At 46.3% G+C, this 19,485-nt stretch overlaps 1 protein-coding gene across 1 annotated transcript in view; it reads right to left on the reverse strand.

Annotated features, from left to right (window-relative positions):
• The window catches only part of LOC130125486 (DNA (cytosine-5)-methyltransferase 3A-like), a 204,094-nt gene that overhangs the window by 58,080 nt on the left and 126,529 nt on the right, over positions 1-19,485 (reverse strand). Inside the window, exons 10-14 of the mRNA XM_056295062.1 lie at positions 14,896-15,049; positions 13,616-13,759; positions 12,359-12,403; positions 9,438-9,517; positions 8,643-8,755 (exon numbers count right to left, since the gene is read on the reverse strand). Of these exons, the coding sequence (XP_056151037.1) occupies positions 8,643-8,755; positions 9,438-9,517; positions 12,359-12,403; positions 13,616-13,759; positions 14,896-15,049 (536 nt within the window). The remainder of the gene's footprint in view (positions 1-8,642; positions 8,756-9,437; positions 9,518-12,358; positions 12,404-13,615; positions 13,760-14,895; positions 15,050-19,485) is intronic.

Consider the following 19,485-nt stretch of genomic DNA (forward strand, 5'->3'; position numbering starts at 1 on the left):
GCGGCTTTACTCCGAGCTCCCTCCGGATGTCCGAGCTCCTCACCCTATCTCTAAGGCTGAGCCCAGACCCCCTACGGAGGAAACTCATTTCAGCCGCTTGTATCTGCGATCTCACCCTTTCGGTCACTACCCAAAGCTCATGACCATAGGTGAGGGTTGGGATGAAGACTGACTGGTACATTGAGAGCTTTGCCTCCCGGCTCAGCTCCCTCTTCACCACAACGGTCCGGTACAGCATCCACATTACTGCTGATGCCGCACCAACCCGCCTGTCAATCTCCCGCTCCATCCTACCCTCACTCGTGAACAAGACCCCGAGATACTTGAACTCCTTCACTTGAGGCAACAACCCATCCCCAACCCGGAGGGAGCAAGCCACTATTTTGCGGCAGAGAACCATGGCCTCAGATTTGGGAGGTGCTGACTCTCATCCCGGCCATTTCACACTCAGCTGCAAACCGCCCCAGTGCGCTGGAGGTCGCGTTCTGATGAAGCCAACAAAACCACATCATCTGCGAAGAGCAGAGATGCAGTTCTGAGGTTCCCAAAACGGACGCACGAGGAGTTCCGAGTTAATTCAGTACCAGTTAATTTAGCCTACGCTTCCAAAGCTGCACCTGCAGCTGCATTCTCCCTTTTCCTACCTCAACATGCACGCAGTGAAGCAGACAACACGGCTGGCACGCGACTACACGCAACACAGACGCAGTTGGTGGAGCAGGTACAAAACCCGGTCTGCCCCGCCCACGTGACACGCTGCGTGCGTGCCTGGCACTAACGGTAACGCGTCATTTCAGTCCTGCTGCAGCTGTACTGAATCCAGGTCCCACTGAAGTGTGGCAGTGCCGTGTTTCTTCAGGAGACACAAAGATGAACGTTAAACTGTCAGCAACAGCTTCATGTTTTGTATTTAACTTGTTAGTCAGAAGTGAGGAACATCTGATGAAACTCTCAAAGTCATTGTCAGAACTGCAATGATATTAGCAAGTACTCATATCGGTACTCGGTATTGGAAAGTACCCAAATGTAAGTACTTATACTTGGTCTGAAAAACAAAGTGGTATCGGTGCATCCCTAGCTGGAACCTAAACAAACAGATTCTACTTTTTAATACACTTTATTTCTCATTTGTACACACACACACCATGAAATTCACTCTCTGCATGTAACCATCCTGTTGTATAGCAGCAGCGGGCAGCTGCCGCACCCGGGGACCACCTCCACTTCTTTCCATTGCCTTGCTCAGGGGCACAGGCAGGAGTATCAACCCTAACATGAATGTCTATTTGATGGTGGGAGGACACGCACAGACACGGGGAGAACATGCCAACTCCACATAGTAAGGACCTGGGACGGCCTGGGGTTCGAACCCTGGACCTTCTTGCTGTGAGGCAACAGTGCTGACCACTGGGCCACCATGCCGCTCTACTAAATCCTTTTTATTGCATATTTTTTATTTTATTTATTTTCTCCCCAATTGCATCCGATCAATTACCCCACTCTTCCGAGCCGTCCCGGTCTCTGCTCCAGCCCCTCTGCCGATCCGGGGAGGGCTGCAGACTACCACATGTCTCCTCCCATATATGTGGAGTCACCAGCCGCTTCTTTTCACCTGACAGAGAGGAGTTTCACCAGGGGGACGTAGCGCGTGGGAGGATCACGCTCTTCCCCCCAGTTCCCTCTCCCCCCTGAACAGGCGCCCTGACCAACCAGAGGAGGCGCTAGTGCAGCGACCAGGACACATACCCACATCGAGCTTCCCACCCGCAGACACGGCCAATTGTGTCTGGAGGGACGCCCGACCAAGCCGGAGGCAACACGGGGATTCGAACCGGCGATCCCTGTGTTGGTAGGCAACGGACCGGTACGCTCCCCGGACGCCCCTATTTTTATTTTTTTATGTGAAGCAAGCACATTGCATCTGCCTTGTGTATAACATGTGCTATATGAATAAAGTCGTCTTGCCTTGCTTATTATGTGCAGTTGTGTTTGTGCTGCTATGCTAGCACCGCAGAGTACCGAGACCAGCCTGCCATGTTTTTAACCCTTACGTGGTTTTAACCTGTAGATGGCAGCAAACCCACGAAGATGGTCTAGAACAGGAGTCTCAAACTCAAATTACCTGAGGGCCAATTGACAGGTGGTCTTATGGAGGAGGACCGTGCAATAGGCATGAAGAAAAAACAAAAACTGTTGGACTATATAACCTTCACATCGTTTTTTATATTATCTTCAGTTTTCAAGTTATTGGTAAGTATGTACATAGTGCAGCCTGGCCTAGGCCTACATATTTAGCCTACTTCTTAACAGAAACCTGGCACTTCTTCTGCTGACACAGGGACTGGGCAGTGGACACCCTGAGGACATCCTGGAGATGTTCACTGGTCAGTCTGGACCTATGCTTTGATTTATTAAAGTTCATAGTTGAGAACAGTTCCTGACACACGCAACTGCTGCCGAAAAGACGCATGACCTGCCTGAACAGTTTGGACAACCATAGGAATGTTTTGGGAAGCTCTCCGAGAAACTGTCCAAGCATCTCATGCTTTCCTTGTGCCTCTCTGAACTTTGCCTTGAGCTCAGTGTTGCACTGCAGGTCTATGAGCTGCATTTGAGGTGTGCTTGGAACACTGTCCACGTCACAGGAACAGGGGTCTGTCTATAACTGGAAAGTGGTGCTGTGAGTCTTAAAACTGAAAAGTGATAAACAATAAATAAATAATAAACCAGCGCACTTCTGTGAAGTACAACCCATCTCCATATGTTGCATCTATTTCCTCCAGAAACGCACAGAACTGACGGTGTTGTAGATCTCTTAATCTGATGCGATTCATGCATTTCACCACAACAGTCACAACACTGCCAAATGTCAAGCATCTGCTGCAGAGTGCCAGCTGGTGAATGATGCTGTGCCGTAGCAGGATCGACAGTCTCTTCCTCCAGTTTTCTTTGACTCGGTGCTACAAGCCTATTTTTTCTTCCCATCATTGACGGGGCACTATCAGTGGTGACTCCGACCAATGTATTCCAGGGTAGACCAGCACCCTCAACTGCATTGCACAGCACCTGAAATATATCGTTGGCTGTAGTCTTTCACCGTATTGGAATTGATACCCCTGACAAATACAGCGAGCCGAGCACTGTCATTTCCATCTGAGCGTTCATTAAGTGCCACACAATAGTGCGTGAAATCGTCTGCTTTAGTGCACAAATGTCTGTAAATGTCACCTGACAACTCGCTGATCCGTTCTCCCATTGTGTTTTGGTTGAGACTGACGTTTCTGAATGAAGATCCTTCTGTTAAGCGTTTAGATCCTCCTCCTCTGCATGTTATGCGTTTAGCTAATCCTCCTCTGCATGTTAAGTGTTTAGCTCATCCTCCTCTGCATGTTAAGGGTTTAGCTCATCCTCCTCTGCATGTTTAGTGTTTAGATCCTCCTCCTCTGAATGTTTAGTATTTAGATTCTCCTCCTCTGCATGTTAAGTGTTTAGATCCTCCTCCTCTGCATGTTTAGTGTGTGATCCTCCTCCTCTGCATGTTAAGTGTTTAGCTCATCCTCCTCTGCATGTTTAGATCCTCCTCCGCTGCGTGTTTAGTGTTTAGCTCCTCTTCCTCTGCATGTTTAGTGTTTACATCCTCCTCCTCTGCATGTCTGTGAATGTTCTCATTCATCCAGGTCATGGTTATCCAAAGGAGTTGAATCAAGTGCAACTGGACTTGGTATATATCCGTGAAGACGTTTCGCCTCTCATCCAAGAGGCTTCCTCAGTTTGTGCCTTTCTGACTAGACCAAGCTAGTCTGACTGGCTGGTGATGAGACTCAGAAATGTTTCTTCTTTGGAGTCATTGTCAGAGCTATAGATGTCCATGGCTCTTTGTGTCCCGAAGTTTACCAACGCCCGTCGTTAACAGAGCCATAGATGTGCGTGGCTCTTTTGTGTACCGATGTTTGGCTGCGCCCGTCGTTATCTGAGCTATTGATATGCTTGGCTCTCCTGTGGTCCGATGTCCAGGCGCGACCATCGCAATTGGAGCTATTGATATGCATTTGTTTAGCAGCGACGGTTGTTGGGGGTGTTAATTTCGACTTCATTATTCAGTGGTCATGAGAGTTGTTGGAGCAGTTAGTGACCGACTGTTGTTCTTGGAGGCTAGGCTTCTTGAGTCTCCTGGGTAGAGATGAAAGGACGGCATTGTAAGTGGGAGATAGGTGGTGTCGCAGACTCCTCCTCTGTTGAGGGATGGTTTTTCCAGTTTCTCATAGATGCTTCCTTCACCCCTCTTTCAAACCATCTATCTTCTCTGTCCAAAATGTGTACGTTGCTGTCCTCGAAGGAGTGTGTCTTCTCCTTTAGGTGTAGATAGACTGCTGAGTCTTGTCCTGAGGAGTTTGGCCTTCTGTGTTGGGCCATCTGTTTGTGTAGTGGTTGTTTGGTTTCTCCTATGTATAGGTCAGTGCAATCCTCATTGCATTGTACAGCACACACCAGATTGCTTTTCCGGGTGTGTGTGGTACACGGTCTTTGGGATGAACCAGTCTTTGTTGGAGTGTGTTGCTGGGTTTGAAGTTTCCCGGGATGCGGTGTTTGTTGAAAATTCTCCTGAGTCTCTCGGAGACCCCAGAAACATACGGGATGACTATGTTATTCCTCTTCTCCTCATCGCTCACCCGGTTGGTCTTTCTGGAACGTGTTGCAGTTTTCACAAAGGTCCAGCTGGGGTAGCCACAGGTTTTTAAAGCTCCCCTCAGGTGTTTGTGTTCTTCTCGTTGGGCCTGAGTGCTGCTGGGCACATTGTCAGCTCTGTGTTGCAAAGTTCTGATGACGCTCAGTTTGTGTTCCAGAGGGTGGTGTGAGTCGAAAAGTAGATATTGGTCTGTGTGTGTAGGTTTCCTGTAAACCCCAATGTGGAGGCTCCTGTCTTTTCCAATGTGGACGTCACAGTCCAAGAAGGGCAAACTGTTGTTCTTTACGTCTTCCCTTGTGAACTTAATGTTCTTGTCCACTGAGTTGATATGTTTGGTAAACGTTTGCACCTCTTGTGTTTGGATTTTGACCCATGTGTCATCCACATATCTGAACCAGTGCCTCGGAGGTGTTCCTCTGAAAGAGTTCAGGGCCCTGTGTTCTACCTCTTCCATATATAAGTTGGCCACAATGGGAGATACTGGTGAGCCCATCGCACAGCCGTGTTTATGTCTGTAAAACTGGCCCCTGAATTGGAAATATGTAGTGTTCAGGCAAAGGTCCAGCAGTTGGCAAATCTCATTTGGGCTGAGGTTGGTCCTATCGTGGAGGGTGTCGTCCCGTAGCAAACGTTGCCTCACAGTTTCTAAAGCCTCCATGGTTGGGATGCAGGTGAATAACAAGGTCACGTCGTAGGATACCATGGTTTCATCCGGTTCCAGTTTTACACCTTGGACCTTGTCCATGAAGTCAATGGAGTTTTGGATATGGTGAGGTGTTTCGCCCACTAAAGGGGTCAAGATGTTGGCTATATGTTTGGCGATGTTGTATGTGACCGAGTTTATGCTGCTGACGATGGGCCTGAGGGGGGTTCCATCTTCATGGATCTTAGGGAGTCCATATATGCATGGAATGTTGTCTTGTGGGTAGAGACGGTGGTATTGTATCCGATCAATGGTTCCTCCTTTCTGTAGTTTCTGTAGGTACTCTATTATTCTCCTCTTGTAACCACTAGTAGGATCGCGTCTCAGAGGTTCATAGGTGTCGGTGTCGCTGAGTAATGATGTGATCGTGGCGTGGTAGTCTGTTGTGTTGAGGATCAATCAATAGCTCCAATGGCAATGGGCGCGGCTGGACAGCGGCGCACAGGAGAGCCACGCATATCAATAGCTCTGACAACGACTCCTGGAGGATAAATTCTGAGTCTCATCAGCAGCCAGTCAGACTAGCTTGATCTAGTCAGAAAGGCACGAACTGAGGCAGCCTCTTAGATGAGAGGCGAAACGTCTTCACGGATATATACCAAGTCCAGTTGCACTTGATTCAACTCCTTTGGATCCTCCTCTGCATGTTTAGTGTTTACATCCTACTCCTCTGCATGTTAAGTGTTTAGATTCTCCTCCTCTGCATGTTAAATTTTAGATCCTCCTCCTCTGCATGTTAAGTGTTTAGCTCATCCTCTGCCCGTTTAGTGTTTAGATCCTCCTCCTCCTCTGCATGTTAAGTGGTTAGATCTTCCTCCTCTACATGTTTAGTGTTTACATCCTACTCCTCTCCATGTTAAGTGTTTAAATCCTCCTCCTCTGCATGTTTAGTGTTTAGATCCTACTCCTCTGCATGTTTAGATCCTACTCCTCTGCATGTTTAGTGTTTAGATCCTACTCCTCTGCATGTTAAGTGTTTAGATCCTCCTCCTCTGCATGTTAAGTGTTTAGATCCTCCTCCTCTGCATGTTTAGTGTTTAGATCCTCCTCCTCTGAATGTTAAGTTTTTAGATCCTCCTCCTCTGCATGTTTAGATCCTACTCCTCTGCATGTTTAGTGTTTAGATCCTCCTCCTCTGAATGTTTAGGTCCTACTCCTCTGCATTTTACGTTTTTAGATGCTCCTCCTCTGCATGATTAGTGTTTAGATCCTCCTCCACTGCATGTTTAGATCCTCCTCCTCTGCATGTTAAGTGTTTAGATCCTCCTCCTCTGCATGTTAAGTGTTTAGATCATCCTCCTCTGCATGTTTAGTGTTTAGATCCTCGGCCTCTGCATGTTAAGTGTTTAGATCCTCCTTCTGTGCATGTTTAATGTTTAGATCCTCCTCCTCTGCATGTTAAGTGTTTAGATCCTCCTTCTGTGCATGTTTAGTGTTTAGATCCTCCTCCTCTGAATGTTTAGTGTTTACATCCTCCCCCTCTGCATGTTTAGGTCCTACTCTGCATGTTAAGTTTTTAGATCCTCCTCCTCTCCGTGTTAAGTTTTTACATCCTCCTCCTCTGCATGTTTAGTGTTTACATCTTACTCCTCTGCATGTTTAGTGTTTAGATCCTCCTCCTCTGCATGTTTAGATCCTCCTCCTCTGCATGTTTAGTGGTGTAACTTCGCTTCAGGAAACACTGAGGGAGGTCTGGTAGGACGTGGAAGCGGGGCAGGCTAAGCTAACTACTCGCCCATGCAGACCGGCCGTTCTGACAGTCATCCTGGATTGAGTTCGTTCTCTGGACAGTGATTTTTTTTTTGTGGACTGTGTTGCACTGAGTGGACTGGGTTGCACTGAGTGGACTGTGTTGCACTGAGTGGACTGGGTTGCACTGAGTGGACTGTGTTGCACTGAGTGGACTGGGTTGCACTGAGTGGACTGTGTTGCACTGAGTGGACTGGGTTGCACTGAGTGGACTGTGTTGCACTGAGTGGACTGGGTTGCACTGAGTGGACTGTGTTGCACTGAGTGGACTGTGTTGCACTGAGTGGACTGGGTTGTCAACTGTTTGTGTTTTTCCTTTTTTCTCTGTTTTTGTATGTTTTTGTTGATGTCATGTTTGGGAAATTTTGGATGTTTTTTTGTGTTGCACTGCTGTGGGCTGGGAGGAACGCCATTTAGTTTCTTTGTGTATGCAAGTCCATGTAAGAAATGACAATAAATACTTCCTGATTGCTGACATGCAGAGTGGATTTCGTTGTAAGCTGTACCATGACAAAGGAAGCGGCATTCTCCTCCTTGCTTCTGAATGTCAGAATTTGACGGCACAAAGACGCGATGACCAACTGTCTTACTGTTGCTAAGTAATGTTTCATTTTGGTCTTTTGGATTTAGAAAATCCTTTGTACATCTATCAGTTATTTGTGCAGATGGTAACAGGAGCGATAAGCGTAAAGCACACATACCTAACACAGACACAAGTCCAGCACACTGGGGTCTTACACCACCGGTAGAGGTACACTTTACTAATACTCCAACAGAAGTTCTGACAGCCGCACATGGAACTCAAAATTACCCGTCCTTGTACGGCCTTCGTGAGATGTTATGTCTGCTGATGGAGGGTTCAGTGGCCTAGTGAGGCGTTATGTCTGCTGATGGAGGGTTCAGTGGCCTAGTGAGGCATTATGTCTGCTGACGGAGGGTTCAGTGGCCTAGTGAGGCATTATGTCTGCTGATGGAGGGTTCAGTGGCCTAGTGAGGCATTATGTCTGCTGACGGAGGGTTCAGTGGCCTTGTGAGGCGTTACGTCTGCTGACGGAGGGTTCAGTGGTTTCGTGAGGCGTTATGTCTGCTGACGGAGAGTTCATTGGTTTCGTGAGGCGTTATGTCTGCCGATGGAGGGTTCAGTGGCCTTGTGAGGCGTTATGTCTGCTGACGGAGGGTTCAGTGGTTTCGTGAGGCGTTACGTCTGCTGACGGAGGGTTCAGTGGTTTCGTGAGGCGTTATGTCTGCTGACGGAGAGTTCATTGGCCTCGTGAGGCGTTATGTCTGCTGATGGAGGGTTCAGTGGCATACCCTTCAAGTTACCAACAAATAATCCTCAGTACTCAACAGAAGTGTCTGAACTGGTTTGGGGAGTCAGCAGGATTTGATGTATACGGTGCTGAAGTCTCGTGTTGTTTTCATAAGAACATATTTAAGAGACGTTTAGGAGAAATTTACAAGAATGTTCTTGCCCTGTCCCATTGTGTGTTATACTGTACTGACCTACAACAGTTGTTGTTGCCACACATCAGCACCTCCCGGCCCCCACAGCAGATGGTGCAGTAGGACTGGTAGCCATCATCGTCATACTGGTAAGCACACTCCAGAAAACAGTTCTGCAAAATGTTAGACAAACAGAGTCAGGATGGGGGGGGGGTATTTATGTGAGTATTTGTGTGTATACACAAAGAGTGCTTTTAGGTTTGTTTAAGTTGAGTACTCCTGTCTTTTTCCCCCCCTTTTGTCTCCAATTGTATCCGGCCAATTACCCCACTCTTCCGAGCCGTCCCGGTCTCTGCTCCACCCCCTCTGCTGATCCGGGGAGGGCTGCAGACTACCACATGTCTCCTCCCATACATGTGGAGTCACCAGCCGCTTCTTTTCACCTGACAGTGAGGAGTTTCTCCAGGGGGACGTAGCACGTGTGAGAATCACACTATTCCCCCCAGTCCCCCCTCCCCAAACAGGCGCCCCAACCGACCAGAGGAGGCGCTAGTGCAGCAACCAGGACACAGACCCACATCTGGCTTCCCACCTGCAGACACGGTGTAGGGACGCCCGACCAAGCCGGAGGTAACATGGGGATTCGAACCGGCGAGCCCCGTGTTGGTAGGCAACGGAATGGAACACTACACCACCCAGACGCCCTTTTAGGTGTGTTTTAGTTGAGTTCTCGTGTCTTGGTGAATGACCAAGCATGGCTGAATGAGCAGCATACTAGTTTGCCAACATGGCAACTCATCCAGGTCCACACAGCATACAAATGCTGATTCAGCTTTAAGATACAGAGCAGCTTACTTTACAGCCCTGACACATGGCTCCCACGAAGAGAGGATGCTCCAGGGAGACATTGAGACTGCCACAGGATATGCAGATATCTGTGCACAGAAAGACACAACAAGCAGGTCACACTACTTCTTTTCACACTCAGCAATTGTTCAATTGTAGTGTTGGACACGAAATTCAAGTGTTCTGCTGTTGCACTCATTGTCGGTCCTCTGGGATTAGTGTTAAGAGAATGAAGAATAAAAAGGACGTAAAAGCATTCAAAGTGTTGTAACACTAACTGGGGCTCATCCCTTCTGTTGTCTTCCGTATCAAAATGACCCACAACAGTGTTGAACAGCAGAGAAAAGACTCTACGTGATCTTTTTTCAACCTGAAATGTGATTGGAAACATGTGATAACTTTTTCTACAGTGAACCCACCATTAGAAAAATGTGATGACTCTTCCTACACTGACCCCAACATTAGAAACATGAGGACTTTTCCTACAGTGACCCCAAAATTAAAAACATCTGATGACTTTTCCTACAGTCACCCCAACATTAGAAACATGTGATGACTGTGACGGGGGGGGGGGTCAGCAGGTGTCAGGGGCGATCGCTTTGATGTAAAGGGTGAGAGGCTGTGACAACAGTGACCCCAACATTAGAAACGTGAGGACTTTTCCTACAGTGAGCCCAACATTAGAAACATGTGATTACTTGTCCTACAGTGATCCCAACGTTAGAAATATGTGAAAACCTTTCCTACAGTAAGCCCAACATTAGAAACCTGAGGACTTTTCCTACAGTGACCCCAACATTACAAATGTGATGACTTTTCCTGGTAACCCCAACATTAGAAACATGTGAGGACTTTTCCTACCGTGACTCCAACATTAGAAACATGTGAGGACTTTTCCTACAGTCACCCCAACATTAGAAACATGTGATGACTTTTCCTACAGTCACCCCAACATTAGAAACATGTGATGACTTTTCCTACAGTCACCCCAACATTAGAAACATGTGAAGACTTTTCCTAGTCATCCCACCATTAGAAACATGTGAGGACTTTTCCTACAGTGACCCCAACATTACAAACATGAGGACTTTTCCTACAGTGACCCCAACATTAGAAACATGTGAGGACTTTTCCTAAAGTGACCCCAACATTAGAAACATATGATGACTTTTCCTACCGTGACTCCAACATTAGAAACATGTGAGGACTTTTCCTACAGTCACCCCAACATTAGAAACATGTGATGACTTTTCCTACAGTCATCCCACCATTAGAAACATGTGAGGACTTTTCCTACATTTTCCTACACAGCATTAGAAATTTGATGACTTTTCCTAGTGACCCCAACATTAGAAACATGTGAGGACTTTTCCTACAGTGACCCCAACATTACAAACATGAGGACTTTTCCTACAGTGACCCCCACATTAGAAACATGAGGACTTTTCCTAAAGTGACCCCAACATTAGAAACATATGATGACTTTTCCTAGTCACCCCAAAATTAGAAACATCTGATGACTTTTCCTACAGTCACCCCAACATAAGAAACATGTGATGACTTGTCCTACAGTGACCCCCAACTTAAGAATCATGTGATGACTTTTCCTACACTGACCCTAACATTAGAAATGCGATGACTTGTCCTACAGTCACTCCAAAATTACAGATGTGATTACTTTTCCTGGTAACCCCAACATTAGAAACATGTGAGGACTTTTCCTAAAGTGACCCCAGAATTAGAAACATGTGAGGACTTTTCCTACAGTCACCCCAACATTAGAAACATGTGATGACTTTTCCTACAGTCACCCCAACATTAGAAACATGTGATGAATTTTCCTACAGTCACCCCAACATTAGAAACATGTGAAGACTTTTCCTAGTCATCCCACCATTAGAAACATGTGAGGACTTTTCCTACATTTTCCTACACAGCATTAGAAATTTGATGACTTTTCCTAGTGACCCCAACATTAGAAACATGTGAGGACTTTTCCTACAGTGACCCCAACATTACAAACATGAGGACTTTTCCTACAGTGACCCCAACATTAGAAACATGTGAGGACTTTTCCTAGTCACCCCAAAATTAGAAACATCTGGTGACTTTTCCTACAGTCACCCCAACATTCGAAACATGTGATGACTTGTCCTACAGTGACATCAACATTAGAAATATGTGATGACTTTTCCTACAGTGACTGCAACGTTAGAAACATGAGGATTTTTCATACAGTGACCCCCAACATTAGAAACAGTGAAACATGGTTTGTGTTCGTATTTCCATGAGCTATACGCTACTTGGGTACTAAGATTGTCTTAGGGTCACACATGACCCTAAGACATGTGTGGGTCATGTGACCCTATAACACGAGTGGTGTCCACTGATTAAATGCAGTCTTTCTGCACCCTGAAAATGGAAAACCCAGATAGTCACACAGTTTGTGATGAATGACAGCTTGTTTCTTCCTGCAGAATAGATTTGGGGTTTCAAATCAAATTAAGTTGCTTTGATTTAGAGGTTTAATGAAGGCGGGTCATAAATGACCCTTAAGACAAGGGCAGTGTACACAATGTGTGGACAACACGAGGGTGGGGGGGATCTAACACAACCCATGTTGAAGTGATTCTACTGTGACATCTTTGTAGCCCTGATTGTGCAGACATGGTAGAGTGTAATTCTTGGACTCAACCTGGGTCTTACTGGTTCTGTGTGAAAAGGGGCCAAATTAGCTTTGAGAAAAGGTTCACCCAGTGGTTCAGCTCACCCTGGACTAAGGATTACAGTCTCAAAACGTCTTCTGTATTCTCCATTATGCAGGGTGAGGGGTGGGGGTTCAAGACCTCCCCTGTACAAAACATCATTTGGAGCGACCACACAGTCGTGCTCCTCGCCTGTGATGTGCAGTGTGTTTCTACGGTCTTTACCTTCTATGTTCCTGGTCTTTTTCTTTATCTCACAGATGAGTCTCTCTGAAAAGAACACATTAAAGGGTAGGTCTTATCATTTTGCTCAACAGTTTTTTCACAAATCACAACACATGTTTTCAAGGACCTCGTTATGGACTCTCAGTCTGACAACATGTTCCAGAATTTTTCGAATCTTCCAAGCACCGAATCAGCATGGCACAGGATCGTAAATTATTGCTTTTTCACTAGAACGCTGGGTAGTGCACTTCCATATGTAATAAGTCCTGGTTCTGGGTACGACGTTAAACTGGGGGCGACTAAACCGGCACCCCCACTTCAACCCTTAGGTTGTTGTGAGGAGGGTGTGTGGACACCCAGCAGGACTAAAAACAAAAACTGTCAAAGGGCGGATGAGTTCCTCAGTGAACCAACGGCCATCCATACCTGGAGAGGAGATGGAGACCACCAGGTACTCCCCCTACTGACACACAATGATGACTCAACCTGAGGCACACATATTTTATGTGTCCTGAGTTGAATAGTATAACTCAGGGCAGCTGGTCGGCACCCCACGCCACCATAGATAGTATTACTATCCTATTTAGAATCTCATTTGCTGGCAGTAAAACATCAAAATCAGTGCAAGTCATATAACCGAGAGTTATTCCACACTTATGAGCTAGGTGTTTGGTGGGGCACTGCACATCTCCACACTGTCCGTCAGATAGCGGAAAGGAGGACTGAAAGTTGGTTTGACTGAAGTGAGGGGTGGAGGGTCACGTGATGTGTTAGCCTTTGACAGGCTTAGAGACGTGCATACTGAGGGAGACCATTTTGGGGAAAACAAAAGATAAACAAACAATAGGAGAGGACAAGCAATGGCAATGATTAAGTGCTAAATAGAATAAAAGATGCACATGTCATAGCTGGCCTTACTGATGTACTGAACCCTGCACCCATTTTTCCATGAGTTGCTACCAACTTTTGCCTGATATTCACTGTCTTAACCAGCGTAGCTGTATATTATCCATTAAACCCGGTGAACTGGTTCGACTTGGTGCTTCATCACACCCCTACACGATACAGTTTTCATGTAACCTCAATGACATATCTACACTACATAGTAAAACTGCACAAACTGCAAAGTAATTCATTCCAGAATATAGATCACATTTTTTCAGTAGACAGACAGTGTCGCCACTCAACAACAGGAAGGACATTGGAGGTATGGAGAATTATGCCGGTAACCGACACCATGTTAGCTAGTGTGTGTACCTCTGGTGCCTTCATCGATCAGCTCTCGGATCTTGGCTTTATCTGCCGAGTTTTTGCGGGGCTTCTTTGCAGGAGGAGGTGTGTATGCAGCTTCAGGCTCCGCCCACATTTCTGAGTACACCTCCTTATATGGATTCTGTTCCTCTGTTGGGGAGGGACACAGAGTGAACCTCTCATTATCTTTGACTGTCTTGGCATAGTAGAGCAGGTGCATAAAGATCCCCCACCTCCCAGGTGCCTCCCATCCTCCGGCAGATGAAGAAAACAGTTCAGCTGAAGAGCCTCTCTCCAGAGAAAACCAGTGACGTTTAGAACAAACGTTAACCACGAGACACAGACGACATGACCATTCTCTCTTTCTTTATGTGGAATTTAAAGTTTGTTGTTCTATTGCCAGCACCAGAAACAGTAACAGACATGTCATCCCTCCCTCCATCCAGGGCCAGGTGTACTTACATGAACCCTGCAGTGCTAACAACGGCCTGAGGACTGTGTCCTGGTGCACTCACAGTCCGCATGAAATTAATGTCTAATTTACTGTGGTTGCAGCTAATCCACATGGGGATGCCTTCTAATCGCATTTTGCATGTGAAGAAGAGTTTAGAAGATGCAGCTGAATGGGCCTCAAGTTTAGGGAAGAAAAGAAAACCAAAATAAACTGATGTCTAAATAGAAACACTACTCAATGAAGTGATAAGATATTAAAACATTTTAACTCCGACCACGAAAAACGGAATTGGGGCGTCTGTTACTCATAAAATTAATGCAACAGAAGTCACAAGAAGAGCTACTGAGGCAATAAAAAAAGAGATGGAAAGACATAAATTGCCAAATGAAAGAAAAGGTGTTATATAATAAATGCAAAGCCACAATACTCTTTTAATACACCAAAGCTAATTCACACCTGTTCTTTGAAAGCTGAGAAATGTCATGCAGAACTGACCCCCGGCTAATAGTGTGACACTTTAGTAAATTTAATGGAATGTATGTTATGTGTGTGATACTCCTTTAAATGCATACGAATAAAGGAGAGAAGCCCACTTTGCATAACACACATAGCTGACATGCAAACTGCCTTTTCAGGCTCAGGCACCTGTTTGATGCATAACATGCATTGCCCACCCTAGCAGCAAAAGGATTCGTACATCTAGCCACCAGTCTCCAGGTTTGAGTTGTCTGTTTAAACGCAGTGAAACCCAGTTGTTGAGACGTATCAAGGAATAGGTGTGTGTTTATATGTGCAGCTATGGTTATGCCAGTGTAACTGTGGGTGTGTGTACCCTCAGGAGGGTCCAGTCCTTGAGGACCACTTGGTAAGAAACCAGTCATAGCCCACTCTATCATCTGTCTGGTCTGAAGCTCCACTCCCTGGCCCTCCGCATCATCCCCCGCATCACATGAGGGAAGTGGCCAGCTGGCTCGGGTACTTGCCACCTGCAGAAACATACACATGACTGGTGAAAAGCATTCATAAAAGCAGTGTTCTTTAAATCACTGCGGCTAGCGTCAGGCTAACAAGCCGAGGGCAAACAGGTCTAGGTTGAACGAAGTCTAGAGTGAACAAAGGCAAGCACATATTTTTCAAACCAAGACTTCGTCAAGCCGAGATTTCGTCAAGCAAGGACTGCTCTTTTTAGATCCGGTCAGTCATCTGTATTTTTGTGTACCTAGTATAGACTATGTGTTTCTGTCGCATTCCTGTCCTTTCCTCTTGCCGGGGCTGGCATAGACGTTGGGTCACTCCTAGGTGCTGTGACCCTACCAATCTCATCTATCCCACTCTCTCTACTCACGTTGAGCAAGTTGTGATGGGAGGGCTCTGGAATTGCCAGTCTGCGGTGCCGAAAGCTGAGTTTATCTCAGGCTACACATCCTTGCTCTCCCTCAACTTTCTTGCTCTAACTGAGACCTGGATCATGCCAGAAAACACTACCACACCCGCAGCTCTGTCTGATGTGTACTCTTTTTCTCACAATCCCAGAGCTGGGAGACGAGGTAGTGGTACTGGCCTGCTAATCTCCCTGAAATGGAAATACTCTCGTTTCCATTCCACAATTTTCTCCGCCCTCTTTTGAATTTCATGCTGTTACTGTCTCTTATCCAGTCAAACTCACCATTGTGGTTGTGTACTGCCCACCAGGCCCCCTTGGTGAGTTTCTGGAGGAACTTGACACACTTGTCTCGCACTTTGCCGTTGATGAGTCTGCACTTATCCTTCTCAGTGACTTCAACATCCACACTGACAAGCTAGATCCTCTTCTCTCTTTCCTCTCCTCCTTTGAACTTCACCTCTCACCCTCGTCTCCTACCCACAATGCCGGCAACCAGCTGGACCTTATCTTTACTAGACACTGCCCTATTTCCAATCTCTCTGTTACTCCCCTCCAGCTCTCTGACTACCATTTCATGTCCTACTCTCTCTCCCTCTCTTCTCCCCCCTCAGCCCTTTCCCCTACTCACATGGTTTCCACCCGTAGACACCTCCGCTCTCCCTCCACCACTGATCTTTCTTCCTCTGTTACCTCTATCCCCCCTACACCTGAAACTTTCTCTCTCCTACCACCTGACACTGCTACTGATCTTCTTCTCTCTACCCTCTCCTCTTCTCTGGGCAACCTCTGTCCCCTCATCTCCAGGCCTGCACGTCCAACTCCACCTGCCTCTTGGCTGTCCAACTCAGTACATACAGGTAGATGGAGCCTGAGAATGGCAGAGCGCAAATGGAGAAAAGGCAAACTCCCAGAGAACGTTCTCAACTTCCAATCTCTTCTTTCCACTTTCTCCTCCTCCCTTTCTGCTGCTAAGGCTGCCTCCTATCGCTCTAAAATCCTATCCGCTGCCTGTAATCCTAAGAAAGTCTCTGAAACCTTCTCTACACTTCAACCCCCACCCTCCTCCTCCTACTTCCTCACTTCTCCCTGATGACTTCGTTAACTTCTTTGACAAGAAGGTCAACGACATCAGATCCTCCTTTTCTCACCACCCGGTTAGTGCTGCTTGCACTATCCTACCCTCTTCACCCTCCCTCATCTCTCCACATCCCACCCTATTCTACCTCACTCCCCTCTCCCCCGACGAGGTCCTCAACCTCATCACATCCAGTCGCCCCACCACATGCTCCCTTGACCCGGTCCCCTCCCCTCTTCTTCAGTCTATAGCAGCTGAACTCCTTCCTTTTCTAACCCACCTCATCAACACCTACCTCCAGACAGGATGCTTTCCATCTGCCTTCAAGACTGCTAGTTACCCCCCTTCTCAAGAAACCATCACTTAACCCCTCTGATGTCAAATACTACAGACCGGTTTCCCCTCTATACTTTCTATCCAAAACTTTCGAACGTGCTGTCTTTAACCAACTCTCTTTGTACCTCCACCAGAACACCCTCCTGGACAACAACCAGTCTGGGTTAAAGGTGGGTCACTCGACAGAGACGGCCCTCCTTGCAGTGACAGAATCGCTGCACTCTGCGAGAGCAAACTCTCTCTCCTCTGTCCTGATACTCCTGGACCCGTCAGCTGTGCTCGGCGGAGTCGCTGCCCATCTTTCGGCGCAGGTTGAAAACTCACCTCTTCAAGAACTACTGCCCCGTTACTTGTTCTTAGCACTTATTGTATTCACTCATTTAAAAAATCTCTTTGTTGCGCTTTTTAAAAAAATATAAATGTATTTCTAGTTTTTCCCCTTATCCCACCAGATTAACCCAATGCCATATGGCCGGAACTCTTGTCGAATAACTCCCCTGGCTCATGTTTCCACAGGAAGGAGATGGTCGTAACACCAGCTTCCCTCGCTATTTTACACGCTGAAGCCTTGCATGGATTGCATTACCTTCAGGCCGCGAAGACGACGTAGGGAGAATGCTTTCGGTTGCTTGCCTGCAGGCGCCCGAATGGGCCAGAGGCGCCGCTGCAGAACGACGAGTCCCTAAACACTACACCGATCTACACCCACTATCCCTCGGGTAAGGGTGGCCTAATGAATGCCTTACGCCGTGGACGTTCTGGCCGTGACCGGTTACGGCGAGTCTGGGATACGAACCTCCCAGCCACATGACGAGCGGATTGCAAGAACGGCGGTTTATTCCGCTCGGCCATCAGAGCAGCCTCTTTCTGGCCCTTTATTTTAGCACTGGTTTTGCTCTTAGGTGCTTGTTTAGATGCACTTATGACCTCTGATGACTAGTAGTTCTCCTGATTTCCTACATTAAATGCACTTACTGTAAGTCGCTTTGGATAAAAGCGTCGGCTAAATTACTGTTATGTAATGTAATGTAATGTAATGTAATAGAAATTCCACATCCAATTCCAAGTTTCTGTAATTAGTCTATTCCTTAAAAGTATACCATGTTATAAGTGCATCCTGTAAGCGCAGGCAAATGAGAAACTTGAATCAAAGGGACCTGTTCAGACCTGATATTTTGCATCCATCATATCCAGATTGTGTCTGGATCTAGGTGAGATGGACTGCTGTAAAGCCCTGGCATTACAATGTGTCTCAAATGCATCTGGAATGGCCACCTAAATTGATCTCGAGTCCCCGTTCAGTGTGCATATAACAAGGTGCATATATGTATAATATACCAAACACCGGCAATAATACCATCATCAATACTACTCATGTTGCATCAGGCAAACCAGCATGCTCAAAATGTTTGGTGCACTTACCAACTATGTCAACAGGCAGCTTCTCGCATGATCCCTCAGATAAAAGACTCACTTGGCACACTGCATTGGGACCCCACTGTCGTTAACTCCATATTTTGCGCTTTCTACTTTTCTTTATATAAATCTGAATCTCCGTCTGACACCGCTGAAATGTACTCTTTCTTACTACTACTACTACTTCCGGCTGCTCCCGTTAGGGGTCGCCACAGTGGAAATGCACTCTTCTTAGATAGTCTCAATTTCCCCGTGATAAACCCAGTTACAGTTCAAGAACTCGAATCGCCATTGACAGTAGAGGAAATCACCCTTGCTATGAATAATATGCAAAATAATAAAGCTCCTCGCCCCGACGGATTTCCAGTTGAATTTTTTAGAAGATTTCAACATAAACTGGCCCTGCTATTGCATTCTGTATATACCGAAGCCTTCATAAGTCTGCTTCTAAAAAAAGACACAGACCCAAATCTCTGCAGCTCATACAGACCTCTTTCCTTAATAAATGTGGACGCAAAGACCCTTGCTAAGGCCTTGGCCCATCACTTGGAAAATATTCTCCCAAATGTCTCAGATGTGCAAACCGGATTTATAAAGGGGTACCAGCTGTTCTATGAAGTCCGTACCCTCTTAAATATTATCTGTTCGAAAACTTCAACAACAACCCCTGAAGTAGTGATCTCAGTCAACACTGAAAAAACGTTCAACAGCGTTGAAATGGACTACCCGTTTACTGCATTAAGGAAATTTGGGCTGGGAAATGTATTTATTTCGTGGATACATCTCCTTAATATGTCCCCACAAGCTAGTATCACCACCAATGGCATTTAATCCATTTTTTTCCACCTTATCTCGCGGCACCCGTCGTGGTTGTTCCTTATCCCCCCTATTATTTGCATTAGCAATAGAGCCCTTTTCAGTCTTTCTCAGATCCTCTTCCATTTTTACAGGGATATCACGTTTGGGCATGGAACTTAAGCTTTCGCTCTATGCTGATATTTGCTGTTGTATGTCTCAAATCCAAACCACTCTATACCAGCAATTCTCTCTGGTTTTCAGAGATTTGGCTCATTCTCAGGCTATAAAGTAAATATCTCCAAGAGTGAATGCTATCCTATTACTGTTTTGGAAATACAACTCAATCAGTCTGATATCACTTTCAAATTGAGTCTCTGGCTTTAAGTATCTGGGGATAAATGTAACCAGGAAAC

Source organism: Lampris incognitus, chromosome 15 (genome assembly GCF_029633865.1).
Source record: "Lampris incognitus isolate fLamInc1 chromosome 15, fLamInc1.hap2, whole genome shotgun sequence".
NCBI lineage: Eukaryota > Metazoa > Chordata > Actinopteri > Lampriformes > Lampridae > Lampris > Lampris incognitus.